We start from the raw sequence: 22,119 nt of genomic DNA, 5'->3' as shown, positions 1-22,119 counted from the left end.
ACTCAATAAAACCCCAGCCAGTTGGGTTCAGGGGATCCACAATGAGGCAGGTGGTTGTGAGCCTGGTGGATGAACTGGTAATGTGTAGTGTGATTGTTAAACTTTTTGCTAATAAACTAACTAGTTCTTAATCGCAATGTGTTGCTATGAATTCTTAAGCGAAGAACCCATGAAGCAAATACATTACACCTATGAGGAGAGATTGAGTAGATCAGACCTATACTTTCTGGAGTTTAGAAGAATGAGAGGTGATCTCATTGAAACATAAGATTCTGAGGGGGATTGACAGGGTAGATGCTGAGAGGTTGTTTCCTCTGGCTGGAGAGTCTAGAACCACGGGGCATAGTCTCAGGATAAGGGGCTGAGATGAGGAGGAATTTCTTCACTCAGAGGGTTGTGAATTCTCTACCCAGGGGGGTTGGTTGCTCCGTCTTTGAGTATATTCAGGGCTGAGATCAATAGATTTTTGGAATCAAGGGATATGGGGATCGGGCAGGAAAGTGGAGTTGAGGTCAAAGATCAGCCACAATCTTACTGAATGGTGAGCAGGCTCGAGGGGCGGAATGGCCGATTCCTGCTCCTAATTCTTACGTAGTGCTCTTTCACTGGTTACTACGCGACACCTGCTCTAAACTGAAAATCCTGACCTTATCACTGTTGAGGGAAGGCGACGATATCCGGTGTAAGAGTTTGAATCTTCTGATGAGTTGAGGCTTGTATCTACCTGAAGGGCAGACAGCGATGGGATTGAGCAAAATTTGGTTTCATACATGTTTCTGAGGCTCAGAGGCAACAAATCTGCAAGATGGATCTCCATCCATCATAGGCGGTCCCTCGGAATCGAGGAAGACTTGCTTCACTCTTGGCATGAGTTCTTAGGTGGCTGAACAGTCCAATACGAGAACCACGGTCCCTGTCACAGGTGGGACAGACAGTGATTGAAGGGAAGGGTAGGCTGGGAGCCTGGTTTGCTGCACGCTCCTTCCGCTGCCTGCGCTTGGTTTCTGCATGCTCTCGGCGACGAGACTCGAGGAGCTCAGCGCCCTCCCGGATGCACTTCCTCCACTTAGGGCGGTCTTTGGCCAGGGACTCCCAGGTATCAGTGGGGATGTCGCACTTTATCAGGGAGGCTTTGAGGTGCCCTTGTAACGTTTTCCCTGCCCACCTTTGGCTCGTTTGCCGTGGATGAGTTCCGAGTAGAGCGCTTGCTTTGGGAGTCTCGTGTCTGGCATGTGAACTATGTGGCCTGCCCAGCGGAGCTGATCAAGTGTGGTCAGTGCTTCAATGCTGGGGATGTTGACCTGGATGGGGGTGCTAACGTTGGTGCGTCTGCCCTCCCAGGGGATTTGTAGGGTCTTGCAGAGATATCGTTGGTGGTATTTCTCCAGCGACTTGAGATGTCTGCTGTACATGGTCCATGTCTCTGAGCCATACAGGAGGGCGGGTATTACTACGACCCTGTAGACCATGAGCTTGGTGACAGCTTTGAGGGCCTGGTCTTCAAACACTCTTTTTCTCAGGTGCCGAAGGCTGCACTGGTGCACTGGAGGCAGTGTTGGATCTCGTCGTCAATGCCTGCTCTTGTTGATAGGAGGCTCCCAAGATAAGGGCACGAGGTAGAAAAAGCCACAAGACAGCTAAAAAAACAAGGCTACGGGAGCGGACGGAATTCCTGCTGAGGCACCAACGGCATCTCCATCCACTCTGCATACAACGCACGGGTCAGTGTCACGTACCTCGTACCCCGACTGGGCAATTTCAGCCCGACTCTTAAAGCTGCGCCATCTGTAACCAAGCTGTAGTCTTGGGGCAAGAGCCCAGCACAGTCAGTTATTGCCACTCGCTGAGGGCCCAGTTTGTAACAACAACAACTTGTATTTATATAGCACTTTTAACGTAGTAAAACATCCCAAGGCGCCTCACAGAAGCGATTGTCAAACAAATTTGACACCGAGCCACATAAGGAGATATTAGGGCAGGACTTGATCAAAGAGGTAGGTTTTAAGGAGCGCCTTCAAGGAGGTAGAGAGGCAGAGAGGTTTCGGGAGGGAATTCCAGAGCTTAGGACCTCGACAGTTGAAGGCACGGCCACCAGTGGTGGAGCGATGAAAATAGGGGATGCACAAGAGGCCAGAATTGGAGGAACGCAGAGATCTCGGAGGGTTGTAGGACTGTAGGAGGTTACAGAGAGAGGGAGGGATGAGGCCATGGAGGATTTGAAAACAAGAATGAGAATTTAAAATTGCGAGGCATTGCCGGACCGAGAGCCAATGTAGGTCAGCGAGCACAGGGGCGATGGGTGCAAATTAGACACGGGCAGTAGAGTTTTGGATGAGCTGAAGTTCATGGAGAGAGGAAGATGGGAAGCCAGCCAGGAGAACGTTGGAATAGTCAAATCCACAGGTAACAAAAGGCATGGATGAGGGTTTCAGCATCAGATGAGCTGGGGTAGGGATGGAAATGGGCGGTGTTGCAATGTAAGTAGTCAGGCTATACGGAACTGAGCCATGTGCAACAGGACGATGCCAGGTCACTCGAGGTGTGTGGTGAGTTAGCCGATTGCAGCCAAGGCCACAACAACTCGGCCTGGACTAGGAGTGCTAAAATCAGGAACCTTGCTCTTGGTCATTATCCACTTTGTTACCTGTAGATTTGACTGTTCCAACGTTCTCCAGTGCCAGCTTCTCATCTTTCACTCCCCTGCTAGGTATCTGTTCAGGAGAGGGTCGGGCCGGGGTAGGATGCCCTCTACAGTCAAACAGCTTTCAAGTACGTCTAACCATCCTCCAACAGCCAGATCGCATTGAGGAACAAAACCCTTCCCAATAGAGAGCCAGTTCAGCACCATCCCGATCGTACAGACCAGGACTGCTTTTGGATTCACAATGAGGTGGTTGGTGTTCCCCTCCCCCACTGAACTCCACCGTTCCTCCATCCACCATTCATCGCCGATTCAGCTTCCACTGCTTTTGTATGTTTGTTTATCCACCTAATTGGTGTCAGTTGTGGCTCAGTGGGTAGCACTCTCTTGCCTCGGAGTTAGAAGGTTGTGGGTTCAAGTCCCACTCCAGGAACTTGAGCATAAAAATCTAGACTGACATTCCCAGTGCAGTGCTGAGGGAGTGCTGCACTGTTGGAGGTGCCGTCTTTTGGATGAGACGTTAAACCGAGGCCCCGTCTGCTCTCTCAGGTGCATGAAAAAGATCCCATGGCACTGTTTTGAAGAAGTGCAGGGGAGTTGTCCCTGATGTCCTGGGGCAATATTTATCCCTCAATCAATGTTATTAAAGCAGATTATCTGGTCATCATCACATTGCTGTTTGTGGGAGCTTGCTGTGCCCAAGTTGGCTGCCATGTTTCCCACATTACAACAGTGACTCCACTCTAAAAGTGCCTCATTGGCTGAAAAGCACTTTGTGATCAAGGCTCCCTGTAAGCTGAGCTTTGTTCTGTGCGGCATGTTTCTTTTCTGGGGCGGCCCTGTAAATGTCTGCGCCCGCGGGGTATTTACAATGTAAAATCCGCAGAGTGGCCTGCGCAGGACCTGTGAGGTCACTGTGTGGAGACACAGCCGTGCATCTTAGGGGAAACATTGTTTGGGATGTTGAAAGCACTATATAAATGCAAGTCTTTTTTTTAATGGAAGAAATACTTGCATTTATATAGCACCTTTCACAGCCACCGGACATCTCAAAGCGCTTTACAGCCAATGAAGTACTTTTGGAGTGCAGTCGCTGTTGTAGTGTGGGAAACGCGGCAGCCAATTTGCACACAGCAAGCTCCCACAAACAGCAATGTGATAATGACCAGATAATTTTTTTTTGTTATGTTGAATGAGGGATAAATATTGGACAGGACACCGGGGATAACTCCCCTGATCTTCTTCAAAATAGTGCCACGGGATCTTTTACATCACCTAAACTTATGTGCTCAGGTTCCTGGCATGGGACTTGAACCTACAACCTTCTAACTCAGAGGCAAGGGTGCTGCCCACAGAGCCACAGCTGACACATTTGAAGCATGAGATAAAGTGAAAATACTGACCTGATCACTTCTGGAGAAGGACTGAAGATAGCCTGTGTAAGTGTTCTGTTCTTCTGGTGAGGAGAAATTTGTATCCACCTGAATGACAGACAGTAAGTTAAACTACAGTGCATCGATTTGAGGGGGTTTCAAACATTTCTGAAGCTGAAGTTAAACATTAGTGGAAAATGGACAGCCTTCTGCTCTGTGATTTTGCTTTATTCATTCTGGGGCTAGTGGTCACCCCTAGATGCTCTTGAGCAGAGGGTGGTAGGCTTTCTTCGTGTGGTTACGGTGCTCCCACAGTGCTGTTCGGGATGGAGTTGCAGTAATTTGACCCGGCGACGTTGAAGGAACGGCCGATATATTTCCAAGTCAGGATGGTGTGTGACTTGGTGGGGACGGCTATCTTTGACCTTTTAGGGGGTAGCGGTCACGGGTTTGGGAGGTGCTGGTGAAGAAACCTTGGACTGTGTCTGCAGGGCATCTTGTAGATGGGACACACTGCAGCCACGGTGCGCCGGTGGTGGAGGGAGTGAATGTTGAAGGTGGTGGATGGGGAGCCAATCAAATCGGGCTGCTTTGTCCTGGATGGTGTCGAGCTTCTTGAGTGTTGTTGGAGCTGCACTCATCCAGGCAAGTGGAGAGTGTTCCATCACACTCCTGACTTGTGCCTTGCAGATGCTGGAAAGGCTTTGGGGAGTCAGGAGGTGAGACACTTGCCACAGAATACCCAGCCTCTGACATGCTCTTGTAGCTACAGAATTTTCTGTGGCTGGTCCGGTGGTGACCCCCAGGATGTTAATGGTGGGGGATTTGGCGATGATGATGCCATTGAATGTCAAGGGACGGTGGTTGGATTCTCTCTTGTTGGTGTTGGTCATTGCCTGGCACTTATATGGCGCAAATGTCACTTGCCACTTATCAGCCCAAGCCTGAATGTTGTCCAGGTCTTGCTGCATGCGGGCATAGACTGCTTCGTCTTCAAATGGAACTGAACACTGCAGTCATCAGTGAACATGATGGAGGGAAGCTCACTGATGAAGCAGCTGAAGATGGTTGGGCCTAGGACACTGCCCTGAGGAACTCCTGCAGCGATGTCATGGGGCTGGGAAGATTGACCTCCAACAACCACAACCATCTTCCTTTGTGCTGGGTATGACTCCAGCCAGTGGAGAGTTTCCCCCCGATTCCCATTGACTTCAGTTTTACTCAGGCTCCTTGATGCCACACTCGGTTAAATGCTGCCTTGATGTCGAGGGCAGTCACTCTCACCTCACCTCTGAAGTTCAGCTCTTTTGTCCATGTTTGGACCGAGGCTGTAATGAGATCTGGAGCTGAGCGGTCCTGGCGGAACCCAAACTGGACATCGGTGAGCAGGTTATTGGTGAGTAAGTGCTGTTGATGACTCCTTCCATCACTTTTCTGATGATTGAGATGCGGCTGACATGACAGTAACTGGCTGGGTTGGATTTGTCCAGCATTTTGTGAACAGGACATACCCGGGCAATTTTTCAAATTGTCGGGAAGATGCCAGTGTTGTATCTGTACTGGAACAGCTTGGCTAGTTGTGGAGCACAGGTCCATAGCCTTTGCTGTATCCAGGCACTCAGCCATTTCGTGATATCACGTGGAGTGAATCGAATTGGCTGAAGACTGGTTTCTGTGATGGTGGGAGATGGATCATCCACTCGGCACTTCTGGCTTGTGAACACTTCAGCCTTGTCTTTTGCACAGGTGCTGGGCTCTGCCATCACTGAGGATGGAGATGTCCAAGGAGCCTCCCCCTCCCATTAGTTGTTTAATTGTCCACCACCATTCACGACTGGATGTGGCAGGACTGCAGAACTTTGATCTGATCCACAGACTGTGGGATCACTTAGCTCTGTCTATAGCATGCTGTTTATGCTGTTTAGCATGCATGTAGACCTGTGTACTCGGAACTCCTTCACGGCAAACGAGCCAAAGGTGGGCAGCGGAAATGTTACAAGGATACCCTCAAAGCCTCCCTGATAAAGTGCAACATCCCCACTGACACCTGGGAGTCCCTGGCCAAAGACCGCCCTAAATGGAGGAAGTGCATCCAGGAGGGCGCTGAGCACCTTGAGTCTCATCGCCGAGAGCATGCAGAAATCAAGAGCAGGCAGCGGAAAGAGCGTGCGGCAAACCAGTCCCACCCACCCCTTCCCTCAATGACTATCTGTCTCACCTGTGACAGGGACTATGGTTCTCGTATTGGACTGTTCAGCTACCAAAGAACTCACTTTAAGAGTGGAAGCAAGTCTTCCTTGATTCCGAGAGACTGCGTGGGATGATGAGTCCTGTGTTATGGCACCTCATTTTCATGTACACCAAGTGCTGCTTCTGGCATGCTCTGACAGGTGCATCTGCGATAGGTACATTGGTGAGGACAAGACCAAGTTATTCCCTCGTGTTGGTTCTCTCACAACCTGCCGCAGGCCCAGTCTGGCAACGAAGTCCTTCAGCGATGGAACTACCGAGCCACTCTTGGTGATTGGCATTGAAGTCCCCCACTCAGAGTGTGATCTGTGCCCTTGCTAATCTCAGTGCTTCCTCCAAGTGATGGGATTGCACAAGGAGGAGCACTGGCTGATATCCATGATTGAAAGCAGCCCAACACCAGAAAATTAAATTCTCCATGTATCTCGTGAGATGTTTTTGGGCCATTTTAAAGCCAGTTGCTATAGGGGGGGACAGCTGAAGCTCTCCATAACGAATAGTCGGAGAACATGGTGGGTATGAGCACTAGAAATGTCAGAGCATACAGTGCGGGGTGCTCGGCTGAGGGTTGTGGACATTGTTGGGTTAGAAGCAGCTTTCCTCTACGTCCAATCCTTATTGTACTTGATCTGGGAGTGCTCAATGCTGATACTGATAGGCCTATAGGGCCAAATGTTCATTCAATCCATCACCCCACCACCCATTCAAACAAAAATAAATCAAAGGCTTACATTTGCTCCAAAACTAGTTCTGTAGACTTAAGTCCATTGGGGAATTTATAGAATCATACAGCACAGGAGGCCATTCGGCCCATCGTGCCTGGCTCTGTGAAAGAGAGATCCAATTAGTCCCATTCCCCCTACCCTTTCTCCATTGCCCAGCAAATGTTTCCTTTTTAAATATATATCCCCATCCCTTTCAGGAGTGCATTTCAAATCATAACAACTCGCTGACCAAAAAAATGTCTCCTCAGCACCCCCCTGGCTTTTTGGCCAGTCATCATAAATCTGTGTCATCCTGGTTACCGGTCCTTCTGCCGAGGGAAACAGTTTCTCTCTATCTAAGCGATCAAAAACCCTCACAATTTTGAACACCTCAGTCAAATCTCCACGTAACCTTCTCTGCTCTAAGGAAAGCAATGCCAGCTTCTCCAGTCTCTCGATCACTTCACAGCGATACCAAAATACTCATCTCAGCTGGGGCAGTTGGTGAGACAGGGTGAAGGGAAGCCAGTCAAAGGATTGACACGAGTTCACAGGATAATGAATCAGAACATGTTTCCAGGGCTGCAGGAGCTGTCGATAGCAAGGCCCCAGCTATCCCAGAGAGAGTTAGCGACTGATGTGCAACACTTGTGTGGTGGGAAGGGCAGCAAGACTCCATTGACACACCCAGGCCTGTACGGCAGGACATTGTAACCTCTGCACCTGCGGGGATGCTCACGGGTTTGTGACGCTGTTGCATTGTGAGTGGCTTAGCCGGTCACGTGATATTCACAAGACTCAATAAAACCCCGGCCAGTTGGGTTCAGGGGATCCACGATGAGGCAAGTGGTTGTGAGCCTGGTGGATGAACTGGTAATGTGTCGTGTGATTGTTAAACCTTTGTTAATAAACCAACTTGTTCTTAATAGCAATGTGTTGCTATGGATGCTTAAGCAAAGAACCCATGAAGCAAATACGTTACAGACATCACCACGTTGCAGAGGAGGAGAGCGGGAGACCAGAAGAGCGGGAGAAGCAAGTCACAAAGTTCATAGGTTGTAGGAAGAGGGGAAGATCGAGAGAGGTGAGGAGTTTTGTTGTTTTGAGAGAAAGAGGAGTTTGAGAAGAATATGAATCGAGCAGTAGATGGGGGTATTGCAATATCATAATTATCACCACTCCCTGGAGCTAAAATATGTGGAAGGAAAGTTGTCTCGGTTTACAATTACATGTAGCGTTCACGGGTTAGAAATTCACCTCCGCCCGAAACGGGGCGCGCCCATCGCTATTTGCCAGACATTGTCGCCACAATGGTTGCGGCGGCCATTGGATTGAAGTTCAGCATTTTTGCTGGGGAAATGGAGCGGAGTGGTATTGCTTGGCGGGAATCAGCAGTTTGCAGCGGGAATCGGCGCGGAGTGGCGTTTGGACCGTGGAATTCAGCTGATTTGCTGCTCACGAGCCAGCTGCCCCCAGGCCTTCTCAAAGGGCCGGGTTTGCAGCTAGGCCCCGGGCGTGAGAGCGGAGGAAATGTCTAACATGCCTGTAGCAAGGAGGGCCCCCAGATTTCTCAAGCTCCACAATGAGGCCTCTGTGGAGTACAGATCCTTATGAAAAGGGCGAGTGAGAAAGCTTTGGAGAACTTCGAAAAATATTTGGCAAAAATTTGGCGATGCAGGCAGCGTGCCTTTGTAGTCCGCTGGTGGTCTCGAGCCGGCACAGTGCACCGGCACAAAAAACTGGCAGGGGCACCGACAGGCAGACGGTTGACTTTTAAAAATGAATTTAGCTTCCGGGGCGGACGACGTCTTTAACGATGCAGCTACAGAAACGAGGGCAGAAGTGGGGGTGGGGGGAGAATTTTGCAATTGGCCGGCGCTTTCCGGTAACAGGTTTTATCGGGAGGCTGAATTTCGGCCCACAAGTTTCACACCTTCTCCATACTTCTTCACAAAAACAGATTATCTGGTCATTATCCAGGTGGGAGCTTGCTGTGTGCAAATTGGCTACTGCGTTTCCCACATTACAACAGTGACGACACTCCAAATTGGCTGTAAAGCGTTTGAAAGGCGCTATATCAATGCAAGTATTTCTTTCTTCTACCGGCGATGCACTATAAATGTTTGAGTTGTTAAGTACTGACCTTGTCTCTTCTTGCGGTAGACCGCAGGTATCCTGTGTGGACGCTCGGTTCTTGTGACGAGGAGAATCTGCCGTCCAACTAAAGAGGCAAGAGGGTGTTAGAGCTCGTAGCACCAGGAGTAGATTCCAGCAGGCCTGATCGGTTTGCTGGACCAAGCGGCTTTTTCCTGCTTCTAAACCAATTTGCTTTTACTGAGTGTTTGGTTCAGCCCATTGAATGGAGTATCACCGCCCCGAAAAATCCTCCACCTTCTGAGGGACAACTCGGAACAGAAACTTGGGCTGGATTTTCGGTTCTGGTCATTTCGGGGCGGTAATGGCGGCGGGGCGGTAAAGTTAGTGCCGGGAAATGGTTTGCGTCCGAAGCCACAAAATTGACCAGCTGGGTCCGGAGTGTGGGGTGGAGTGCTAAGGGAGGCATCTCTCAGGGAGCTAGGCCAGCTGAGCAAGAGAAAATCCCGAGCTAGATAGCCGGCCTAGCGTCCGAACAGAGGCTTGCTTAAAGAAAAGAGAATCGGCACAAAACACACCAAAAACATTCCCAATACCTTGCCCACCCCACGCCTGGATAAATCGCAAAATTAAAAATAAACAAAACAATCCCACTGACCTCATTCATTACTGACTGCCCTCACTGCCACCGGGACAGCTCTCGCCCACTAGGGGGCGCTACGGAGCGCTAGAGGCCCAGCGTCAAAATCGAAGCACAGTCGAAACCGGGGCCGTTCGATACCAGCTCGGCGCTCCCGCGCGGTGCTGCTCCGCGCCCCCACAGCACCAGCAACTAATTTACCGGCACGGCGTTGCAAGTTGGCCACCCGCCCGGAAACCAGCCCCGCTGCCGTTGCCGTCCCTCCGGGGCGCTAACAGGGGCGGCACAAGACCAAAAGTCCAGCTCCAAGTATCCTGAGGTCAGACACATGAGAACATGAGAACATAAGAATTAGGAGCCATTCCTCCCCTCGAGCCTGCTCCGCCATTCAATGAGATCATGGCTGATCTTCGACCTCAACACTTTCCTGCACTATCCCCATATCTCTGGATTCCCTTAATATCCAAAAATCTATCGATCTCCATCTTGAATATACTCAAAGACTGAGCATCCACAGCCCTCTGCGGTAGAGAATTCCAAAGGTTCACCACTCTCCGAGTGAAGAAATTTCTCCTCATCTCAGTCCCAATTGGCCGACCCCTTATTCTGAGACTGTGACCCCTGATTCTAGACTCCCCAGCCCGGGGAAACATAGAAACATAGAAAATAGGTGCAGGAGTAGGCCATTCGGCCCTTCGAGCCTGCACAACCATTCAATAAGATCTTAGCTGATCATTCACCTCAGTACCACTTTCCTGCTTTCTCTCCATACCCCTTGATCCCTTTAGCCATAAGGGCCATATCTAACTCCCTCTTGAATATATTCAATGAACTGGCATCAACAACTCTCTGCGGCAGGGAATTCCACAGGTTAACAACTCTTAGTGAAGAATTTTCTCCTCACCTCAGTCCTAAATGGCCTACCCCTTATCCTAAGACTGTTTTCCCTGGTTCTGGACTTCCCCAACATCGGGAATATTCTACCTGCATCTAACCTGTCCCGTCCCATCAGAATCTTGTATGTTTCTATGAGATCCCCTCTCATCCTTCTAAACTCCAATGTATAAAGGCCCAGTTGACCCAGTCTCTCCTCATATGTCAGTCCAGCCATCCCGGGAATCAGTCTGGTGAACCTTCGCTGCACTCCCTCAATAGCAAGAATGTCCTTCCTCAGATTAGGAAAACAAAACTGAACACAATATTCCAGGTGAGGCCTCACCAAGGCCCTGTACAACTGCAGTAAGACCTCCCTGCTCCTATACTCAAATCCCCTAGCTATGAAGGCCAACATACCATTTGCCTTCTTCTCCGCCTGCTGTACCTGCATGCCAACCTGCAATGACTGATGAACCATGACACCCAGGTCTCGTTGCACCTCCCCTTTTCTTAATCTGCCACCATTCAGATAATATTCTTTCTTCGCGTTTTTGCCCACAAAGTGGATAACCTCACATTTATCCACATTATACTGCATCTGCCATGCATTTGCCCACTCACCTAACCTGTCCAAGTCACCCTGCAGCCTCTTAGCATCCTCCTCACAGCTCACACTGCCATCCAGTTTAGTGTCATCTGCAAACTTGGATATGTTACACACAATTCCTTCATCTAAATCATTGATGTATATTGTAAAGAGCTGGGGTCCCAGCATTGAGCCCTGCGGCACTCCACTAGTCACTGCCTGCCATTCTGAAAAGGACTTGTTTATCCCGACTCTCTGCTTCCTGTCTGCCAACTAGTTCTCGATCCACTTCAGTATATTACCCCCAATGCCATGTGCTTTGATTTTGCACACCAATTTCTTGTGTGGGGCCTTGTCAAAAGCCTTTTGAAAGTCCAAATACACCACATCCACTGGTTCTCCCTTGTCCACTCTACTAGTTACATCCTCAAAAAATTCCAGAAGATTTGTCAAGCATGATTTCCCTTTCATAAATCCATGCAGACTTGGACTGATCCTGTCACTGCTTTCCAAATGCGCTGCTATTTCATCCTTAATGATTTATTCCAACATTTTCCCCACTACTGATGTCAGGCTAACCCGCTTTCTCTCTCCCTCCCTTTTTAAAAAGTGGTGTTACATTAGCTAACTTCCAGTCCACAGGAACTGATCCAGAGTTGATAGACTGTTGGAAAATGATCACCAATGCATCCACTATTTGTAGGGCCACTTCCTTAAGTACTCTGGGATGCAGACTATCAGGCCCCGGGGATTTATCGGCCTTCAATCCCATCAATTTCCCTAACACAATTTCCCGCCAGTAAGGATATCCTTCAGTTCCTCCTTCTCACTAGACCCTCGGTTCCCTAGTACTTCCGGAAGGTTATTTGTGTCTTCCTTCGTGAAGACAGAACTAAAGTATTTGTTCAATTGGTCTGCCATTTCTTTGTTCCCCATTATAAGTTCACCTGAATCCAACTGCAAGGGACCTACGTTTGTCTTCACTAATCTTTTTCTCTTCACATATCTAAAGAAGCTTTTGCAGTCAGTTTTTATGTTCCCAGCAAGCTTCTTCTCATACTCTATTTTCCCCCTCTTAAGTAAATCCTTTGTCCTCCTCTGCTGAATTCTAAATTTCTCCCAGTCCTCAGGTTTGCTGCTTTTTCTGGCCAATGTATATGCCTCTTCCTTGGATTTAACCCCAGCCTTAATTTCCCTTGTTAGCCACGGTTGAGCCACTTTCCCTGTTTTATTTTTACTCCAGACAGGGATGTACAATTGCTGAAGTTCATCCATGTGATCTTTGAACGTTTGCCATTGCCTATCCACCGTCAACCCTTTAAGTATCTTTTGCCAGTCTATTCTAGCCAATTCACGCCTCAAACCATCAAAGTTACCTTTCCTTAAGTTCAGGACCTTAGTTTCTGAATTAACTTTGTCACTCTCCATCTTAATAAAGAATTCTACCATATTATGGTCACTTTTCCCCAAGGGACCTCGCACAACAAGATTGCTAATTAGTCCTTTCTCATTACACATCACCCAGTCTAGGATGGCCAGCTCCCTAGTTGGTTCCTCGACATATTGGTCTCGAAAACCATCCCTAATGCACTCCAGGAAATCTTCCTCCACCGCATTGCTACCAGTTTGGTTAGCCCAATCAATATGTAGATTAAAGTCACCTATGATAACTGCTGTACCTTTATTGCATGTATCCCTAATTTCTTGTTTGATGCTGTCCCCAAACTCACTACTACTGTTTGGTGGTCTGTACACAACTCCCACTAGCGTTTTCTGCCCTTTGGTATTCCGTAGCTCCACCCATACCGATTCCACATCATCCAGGCTAATGTCCTTTCTTACTATTGCATTAATTTTCTCTTTAACCAGCAACGCTACCCCACCTCCTTTTCCTTTCTGTCTATCCTTCCTAAATGTTGAATACCCCTGGATGTTAAGTTCCCAGCCTTGGTCACCCTGGAGCCATGTCTCCGTGATGCCAATTACATCATACCCGTTAACTGCTATCTGCGTAGTTAATTCTTCCACCTTATTCCGAATACTCCTCGCATTGAGGCACAGAGTCTTCAGGCTTGTCTTTCTACCACACTTTGCCCCTTTAGAATTTTGCTGTAATGTGGCCCTTTTTGCTTTTTGCCTTGGGCTTCTCTGCCCTCCACTTTTACTTTTCTTCTATCTTTTGCTTCTGCCCCCATTCTATTTCCCTCTGTCTCCCTGCCTGCATCTACCCGGTCAAGCCCTGTAAGAATTCTGTACGTTTCGATGAGATCCCCTCTCATTCTTCTAAACTCCAGAGAATATAGGCCTAGTCTACTCAATCTCGCCTCATAGGACAATCCCAGGATTCACAGTTTGGTGAACCTTCATTGCACTCCCTCGATGGCAAGTATATGCTTCCTTAGGTAAGGAACCTCAAATGTTACCTCAAATGGGATACTGCATTAGCCTCAAACTCCACCAACGGGACATAACCAAATAACGTTCAACCAGCTCCTGCAAACAATGCTGGGGAACTACAAATGCTGGCCACCCTTGGGTCCTACTCCGAGATAATCCTTCCTGGAGCCTGAGACTCGGTGCTCCGCACATTCCAGCTCAGTCTTGCCTCCCTACCACCATCGACAGGCATTTATAACTCACGCTGGACATCACCTTACACTTTCCTTTCTGGCTCACTGCTGTTCTGCCACTTTAACAAGGTTTCTCAACAATAAGAATGAAATGAACCCTATTTTCTGCACTCTATTCGAGCAAATCCTTGGCTGAGAAGCGAAGCATCAACTTAAGGCTCGGAATTATTTACTTCAACTTGATTCTCAACCTAAGTGCCAGCTGTGACTCAGTGGGCAGCACTCTCGCCTCTCAGTCATGAAGGTTGTGGGTTCAAGTCCCACTCCAGCAACTTGAGCACATATTGTGCTGCACTGTCGGAGGTGCCGTCTTTTGGATGAGACGTTAAACCGAGGCCCCATTTGCTCTCTCAGGTAGACGGGAAAGATCCCATGGTGCTTTTTCGAAGAAGAGCAGGGGAGTTATGCCCGGTGTCCTTCCCAATATTTATCCCTCAACTATTTTGGTAGAAACTTTCATTCAAGTGCCCTCGTTTTTTTTGAGGGCACCAAAAATACAAATTAACAACTGAACATAAAGGGAACCTTTTCAACAGCTCTGCAACTATTTTGTTGTTGAACAATAATCAAGTGCCCCCTGATTAAAGGAGGGCACTAAAACCGACAAACTTAAACAAATTAAACTTTAGACAGTAAACTTGAATCAAATTGAAATTTGGTTGCCGGGGGTAATGATGCACTCCAGTCCCTCCAGTGCCTACCTCTTGAGGAAGGCCGCGAGTGTACCGGTGGACACCGCGTGCTCCATCTCCAGGGACACTATTTATCCCTCAATCAACATCACTAAAAACAGATTATCTGGTCATTATCACATTGTTGTTTGTGGGAGCTTGCTGTGCGCAAATTGGCTGTTTCCTACATGACAACAGTGACTACACTCCAAAAGTACTTCATTGGGATGTCCGGTGGTTGTGAAAGGCGCAATAGAAATGCAAGTCTTTCTTTCTAACCCAGTAAAGCAGAGTCTTCAGATTAGGGTAAATGGTTTAAAGAGCCAGCTTCTACATCAGTGAATGAAAATCATTTCCATAGAATGATGAATACGCAGATAAACTGGAGTGACGAACTCAACAGTGAACACGTGGCCTGCATCTGGAGTGGTTCCCTACATCTGGTCATCCTAGGGTTAATACTGAGTTTGCATTAGCAGGGTAGCAGGAAGGACGTTGTTGCTGATATGGTGATTGGTATTAACACTAGAGGAGGGGCTAGCTGGGAGTTATATGCATAACCTTAGGGTCAGATGCTCCAAGTGATTCCCATTGGTTGAAACAGGACATGTAAACACTGACCTTCGCAGCGGACTGCAGGTATCCAGTGTAAGAGCTCGAGTCTTCTTTTGAGAGCTTTCCGGCTGCCTGGAAAGAAACAGCGGCAGGTTTATACAACGGACGGGACAGCGTTTGAGTTTGGGCTGCGTGTCTGTCAAACTGAGGGATGGGCTGTGTTGCAACGTGGAGAACTTTCCACCTGTGACCGATGCGGGACAATTCGAGCAGGAGGAGTGGGTGTGGTCTGGAGCGTCCCGCGTGTTAACCTGTTAACTCATGTCGACAGCAGCTATTAGAATATCTACACACCATTTCAGCCCCTTTGGACTCTGGCCCAGACAGTGTTATCGCCTGGGGCTCTGTCATGATCGAGGCCCAGAAGAGGCGAGGGTTCGGGGCCCAGGAGAGGTGAGGGCCCAGGGGCAGCACGGGCCAGCCCACACTGCGATCTATGGATAGTAGGAGCATGCGTGCGCACTAGGTCCGTGCAGCAGAGCTTGGTCTCCAGTTGTCTTGGGTAACCCTTGCCACCGGATCAAGACCTAGCTCTGTCAAGCCCGTGTGGTGGCTGGTGTGCAACGGCCACCCCACGTTAAAAAAATCCACACACAGGCATCTTCCACCCTTCAGGATGTAGTTCGGGACCTGGAATGTCAGGTCCCTCATTGAAACACCTGTGAACTCATCCCTTTTTGGTGTGAAAGCAAGTCATCCTCGATACGAGGGACTGCCTGATACTATACTGTACCAGTCTGCGACCAGCTGTGACTCAATGGGAGCACTCTCCTCTGAGACAGACAGCTGTGGCTTCCACTCCAGAGACCCGAGCCCATGACACTCCCGTGCAGTACTGAAGGAACTGGAATTCTGTCTCTTCGATGCAAAAGCTTAATTGCAGAGTTAACCGTCACTGGATACAGGAGATGTGCATCTTGCCCGTTTGTATCCCAGTACAGTAACCCCCACGGTTCAATTCACGGAATGTCTGCCCACCTTACCTTGCTCCCCAGCTCCATCTGATTCGAATGACTGATATTTTAAACCACTTCAAATCCTTTGTCCATTTTCTGCAGATTTTTTCTTGTGAAGAAATGAGTGGTGATGACTTAAAACTGGACCGACTGTGAAGGGCGTGCACAGCCAAAGACAGTCAATGGGTCCCACTGGATCAAACATAGGAACCGAAGGAGGCCATTCAGCCCCTCGAGCCTGTCCCGCCATTCAATGAGATCATGGCTGATCTGTATCTTAACTCCATCTACCAGCCTGGGTTCTGTAACCCTTAATACCCTCGCCCAACAAAAATCTATCACTCAGTTTTGAAATTTTCAATTGACCTCCAGCCTCACAGCTTTGTCGAAGAGCGAGTTCCAAATTCCCACTGCCCTTTGTGTGAAGAAGTGCCTCCTGACCTCACCCCTGAGCGGCCTGGCTCTAACAGCATTCGCATGCTTTGTGTGCTTGACATGAAATTACTGACCTTGTCAATTTTAGGGGAGGAGCGAAGATATCCCGCGTAGGTCTTCAATTCCTCTTTTAGGGAATACTTGCCACTCACCTAAAGGAAAGACAGCCAGATTCACGCATAAAGTCCAGAATCGCCCTCCAACTTCCATTCATCTAACATCTACCAGTGGCTCAGTGAGCAGCACTCGTGCCTCTGAGTCAGAAGGTTGTGGGTTCCAGTCCCACTCCAGGGACTTGAGCACAAAAAGCTAGGCTAACACTTGAGTGCAGTTCTGAGGGAGTGCTGCACTATCAGAGGTGCCATCGTTTGGATGGGATGTTAAACCGAGGCCCTGTCTGCCCTCAGGTGGATGTAAAAGATCCCATGGCACTATTTTGAAGAAGAGCAGGGGAGTTATCCCCGGTGTCCTAGGCCAATATTTATCCCTCAACCAATATCACTAAAATAGGTTATCTGATTACTATCACGTTGCTGTTTGTGGGAGCTTGCCGTGTGCAAATTGGCTGCCGCGTTTCCCACATTACAACAGTGACTGCACTCCAAAAGTACTTCATTGGCTGTACAGCGCTTTGGGACGTCTGGTGGTTGAGTAAGGTGCAATAGAAATGCAAGTCTTTCTTTTAAAAGTTTGAGCTTCATTTCAACTAATAACATTTTCTTGACTGACCTCATCTTCTCTCGGCTGGTTCTTCGCCATCCCCTGTCCAAAGGCCCTTCCTCCTAAAGCTAGGTGTCTCACTTTACATAAATAGTAATAATAGTTTAGTTTTGTCTGTCAAACTGAGAGATGGTAATGTGTTCACATACAGAATAGAGAGGGGTAATTCTGTGATGTAGCAGGGCCCGCAGGGAGAGACACCCCGCAGGGAGAGAGACACCCACAGAGAGAGCGACACCTACAGGGAGAGAGACACCTACAGGGAGGGAGACACCCACAGAGAGAGAGACACACTGCAGGGAGAGAGACACCCCACAAGGGGAGAGACACACCACAGAGAGATACACACCACAGGGAGAGAGACACCTCGCAGGGAGAGAGACACCCACAGGGAGAGAGACACACCACAGGGAGAGAGACACCCCACAGGGAGAGAGACACCCCACAGGGAGAGAGACACCCACAGGGAGAGAGACACCTCGCAGGGAGAGAGACACCCACAGGGAGAGAGAGACCCCACAGGGAGAGAGACACCCACAGGGAGAGAGACACCCCACAGCGAGAGAGACACCACACAGGGAGAGAGACACCCACAGGGAGGGAGACACCCCAGAGGGAGAGAGACAGCCACAGGGAGAGAGACACCTACAGGGAGAGAGACACCCACAGGGAGAGAGACACCCCAGAGGGAGAGAGACACCCACAGGGAGAGAGACACCCCACAGGGAGAGCGACACCTACAGGGAGAGAGACACCTACAGGGAGGGAGACACCCACAGAGAGAGCGACACCTACAGGGAGAGAGACACCTACAGGGAGGGAGACACCCACAGAGAGAGAGACACACTACAGGGAGAGAGACACCCGACAGGAAGAGAGACACACCACAGAGAGAGACACACCACAGGGAGAGAGACACCTCGCAGGGAGAGAGACACCTACAGGGAGAGAGACACCCACAGGGAGAGAGACACACCACAGGGAGAAAGACACACCACAGGGAGAGAGACACCCCACAGGGAGAGAGACACACCACAGGGAGAGAGACACCCCACAGGGAGAGAGACACCCCACAGGGAGAGAGACACCCACAGGGAGAGAGACACCTCGCAGGGAGAGAGACACCCACAGGGAGAGAGAGACCCCACAGGGAGAGAGACACCCACAGGGAGAGAGACACCCCACAGCGAGAGAGACACCACACAGGGAGAGAGACACCCATAGGGAGAGAGACACCCACAGGGAGGGAGACACCCCAGAGGGAGAGAGACAGCCACAGGGAGAGAGACACCTACAGGGAGAGAGACACCCACAGGGAGAGAGACACCCCAGAGGGAGAGAGACACCCACAGGGAGAGAGACACCCCACAGGGAGAGAGAGACACCCACAGGGAGAGAGACACACCATAGGGAGAGAGAGACACCCACAGGGAGAGAGACACCCCACAGGGAGAGAGACACCCCACAGGGAGAGACACCCACAGGGAGAGAGACATCCCATATGGAGAGAGACACACCACAGGGAGAGATGGACACCCACAGGGAGAGAGACACACCGCAGGGAGCGAGACACCCACAGGGAGCGAGACACCCACAGGGAGAGAGACACCCCACAGGGAGAGAGACACCCCACAGGGAGAGAAACAGCCACAGGGAGAGAGACACCCCACAGGGAGAGAGGCACCCCACAGGGAGAGAGACACCCCACAGGGAGAGAGACACCCATAGGAAGAGAGACACGCCGCAGGGAGCGAGACACCTCGCAGGGAGAGAGACACCCACAGGGAGAGAGAGACCCCACAGGGAGAGAGACACCCACAGGGAGAGAGACACCCCACAGCGAGAGAGACACAACACAGGGAGAGAGACACCCACAGGGAGAGAGACACCCCACAGGGAGAGAGACACCCCAGAGGGAGAGAGACACCCACAGGGAGAGAGACACCCCACAGATAGAGAGACACACCACAGGGAGAGAGACACACCACAGGGAGAGAGACACCCCCAGGGAGAGAGACACCCACAGGGAGAGAGACACACCACAGGGAGAGAGACACCCACAGGGAGAGAGACACCTACAGGGAGGGAGACACCCACAGGGAGAGAGAAACCCCACAGGGAGAGAGACACCCACAGGGAGAGAGAGACACCCCACAGGGAGAGAGACACCCACAGGGAGGGAGACACCCCAGAGGGAGAGAGACAGCCACAGGAAGAGAGACACCTACAGGGAGAGAGACACCCACAGGGAGAGAGACACCCCAGAGGGAGAGAGACACCCACAGGGAGAGAGACACCCCACAGGGAGAGAGAGACACCCACAGGGAGAGAGACACACCACAGGGAGAGAGACACCCACAGGGAGAGAGACACCCCACAGGAAGAGAGAGACACCCACAGGGAGAGAGACACACCATAGGGAGAGAGAGACACCCACAGGGAGAGAGACACCCCACAGGGAGAGAGACACCCCACAGGGAGAGACACCCACAGGGAGAGAGACATCCCATAGGGAGAGAGACACACCACAGGGAGAGATGGACACCCACAGGGAGAGAGACACACCACAGGGAGCGAGACACCCACAGGGATCGAGACACCCACAGGGAGAGACACACCCCACAGGGAGAGAGACACCCCACAGGGAGAGAAACAGCCACAGGGAGAGAGGCACCCCACAGGGAGAGAGACACCCCACAGGGAGAGAGACACCCACAGGAAGAGAGACACCCCACAGGGAGAGAGACACCCCACAGGGAGAGAGACACCCACAGGAAGAGAGACACGCCGCAGGGAGCGAGACACCTCGCAGGGAGAGAGACACCCACAGGGAGAGAGACACCCCACAGGGAGAGAGACACCCCACAGGGAGAGACACCCACAGGGAGAGAGACATCCCATATGGAGAGAGACACACCACAGGGAGAGATGGACACCCACAGGGAGAGAGACACACCACAGGGAGCGAGACACCCACAGGGAGCGAGACACCCACAGGGAGAGAGACACCCCACAGGGAGAGAGACACCCCACAGGGAGAGAAACAGCCACAGGGAGAGAGACACCCCACAGGGAGAGAGGCACCCCACAGGGAGAGAGACACCCCACAGGGAGAGAGACACCCATAGGAAGAGAGACACGCCGCAGGGAGCGAGACACCTCGCAGGGAGAGAGACACCCACAGGGAGAGAGAGACCCCACAGGGAGAGAGACACCCACAGGGAGAGAGACACACCACAGCGAGAGAGACACCACACAGGGAGAGAGACACCCCCAGGGAGAGAGACACCCACAGGGAGAGAGACACCCCACAGGGAGAGAGAGACACCCCACAGGGAGAGAGAGACACCCACAGGGAGAGATGGACACCCACAGGGAGAGAGACACACCACAGGGAGCGAGAAACCCACAGGGATCGAGACACCCACAGGGAGAGAGACACCCCACAGGGAGAGAGACACCCCACAGGGAGAGAAACAGCCACAGGGAGAGAGGCACCCCACAGGGAGAGAGACACCCCACAGGGAGAGAGACACCCACAGGAAGAGAGACACCCCACAGGGAGAGAGACACCCCAGAGGGAGAGAGACACCCACAGGGAGAGAGACACCCCACAGGGAGAGAGACACAACACAGGGAGAGAGACACACCACAGGGAGAGAGACACCCCCAGGGAGAGAGACACCCACAGGGAGAGAGACACACCACAGGGAGAGAGACACCCACAGGAAGAGAGACACCTACAGGGAGGGAGACACCCACAGGGAGAGAGAAACCCCACAGGGAGAGAGACACCCACAGGGAGAGAGACACCCCACAGGGAGAGAGACACCCACAGGGAGAGAGACACCCCACAGGGAGAGAGACACACCACAGGGAGAGACACCCACAGGGAGAGAGAGACACACCACAGGGAGAGAGACACCCCACAGGGAGAGAGACACCCCACAGGGAGAGACACCCACAGGGAGAGAGAGACACCCGCAGGGAGAGAGACACCCCACAGGGAGAGAGACACCCCACAGGGAGAGACACCCCACAGGGAGAGAGATACACCACAGGGAGAGAGACATCCCACAGGGAGAGAGACACCCACAGGGAGAGAGACACCCCACAGGGAGAGAGACACCCACAGTGAGGGAGACACCCACAGGGAGGGAGACATCCCACAGGGAGAGAGACACCGCACAGGGAGAGAGACACCCACAGGGAGAGCGACACCTACAGGGAGAGAGACACCTACAGGGAGAGAGACACCTACAGGGAGAGAGACACACCACAGGGAGAGAGAGACACCACACAGGGAGAGAGACACCCACAGGGAGAGAGACACCCCACAGGGAGAGAGACACCCCACAGGGAGAGAGACACCCCACAGGGAGAGACACCCATAGGGAGAGAGACACACCACAGGGAGTGAGAGAGACACCTATAGGGAGAGAGACACCCCGCAGGGAGAGAGAGACACCCAACAGGGAGAGAGACACACCACAGGGAGAGATGAGACACACCACAGGGAGAGATGGACACCCACAGGGAGAGAGACACACCACAGGGAGCGAGATACCCACAGGGAGCGAGACACCCACAGGGAGAGAGACACCCCACAGGGAGAGAAACAGCCACAGGGAGAGAGACACCCCACAGGGAGAGAGGCACCCCACAGGGAGAGAGACACCCCACAGGGAGAGAAGCACCCACAGGAAGAGACACGCCGCAGGAAGCGAGACACCTCGCAGGGAGAGAGACACCCACAGGGAGAGAGAGACCCCACAGGGAGAGAGACACCCACAGGGAGAGAGACACCCCACAGCGAGAGAGACACCACACAGGGAGAGAGACACCCACAGGGAGAGAGACACCCACAGGGAGAGAGAGACCCCACAGGGAGAGAGACACCCACAGGGAGAGAGACACCCCACAGCGAG

The 22,119-nt window shown here is 51.2% G+C and overlaps 1 protein-coding gene across 1 annotated transcript in view; it reads right to left on the bottom strand.

Moving 5' to 3' along the window:
• Positions 1-22,119, bottom strand: part of LOC139230265 (uncharacterized) — a 209,895-nt gene that overhangs the window by 17,717 nt on the left and 170,059 nt on the right. The window contains exons 9-12 of the mRNA XM_070862095.1: positions 16,546-16,623; positions 15,087-15,152; positions 9,112-9,189; positions 4,045-4,122 (exon numbers count right to left, since the gene is read on the bottom strand). Coding sequence (XP_070718196.1) covers positions 4,045-4,122; positions 9,112-9,189; positions 15,087-15,152; positions 16,546-16,623 — 300 coding nt within the window. The remainder of the gene's footprint in view (positions 1-4,044; positions 4,123-9,111; positions 9,190-15,086; positions 15,153-16,545; positions 16,624-22,119) is intronic.

This window comes from Pristiophorus japonicus, chromosome 19, assembly GCF_044704955.1.
Source record: "Pristiophorus japonicus isolate sPriJap1 chromosome 19, sPriJap1.hap1, whole genome shotgun sequence".
Lineage (NCBI taxonomy): Eukaryota > Metazoa > Chordata > Chondrichthyes > Pristiophoridae > Pristiophorus > Pristiophorus japonicus.
This window is presented reverse-complemented; position numbering and strand designations above follow the sequence as displayed.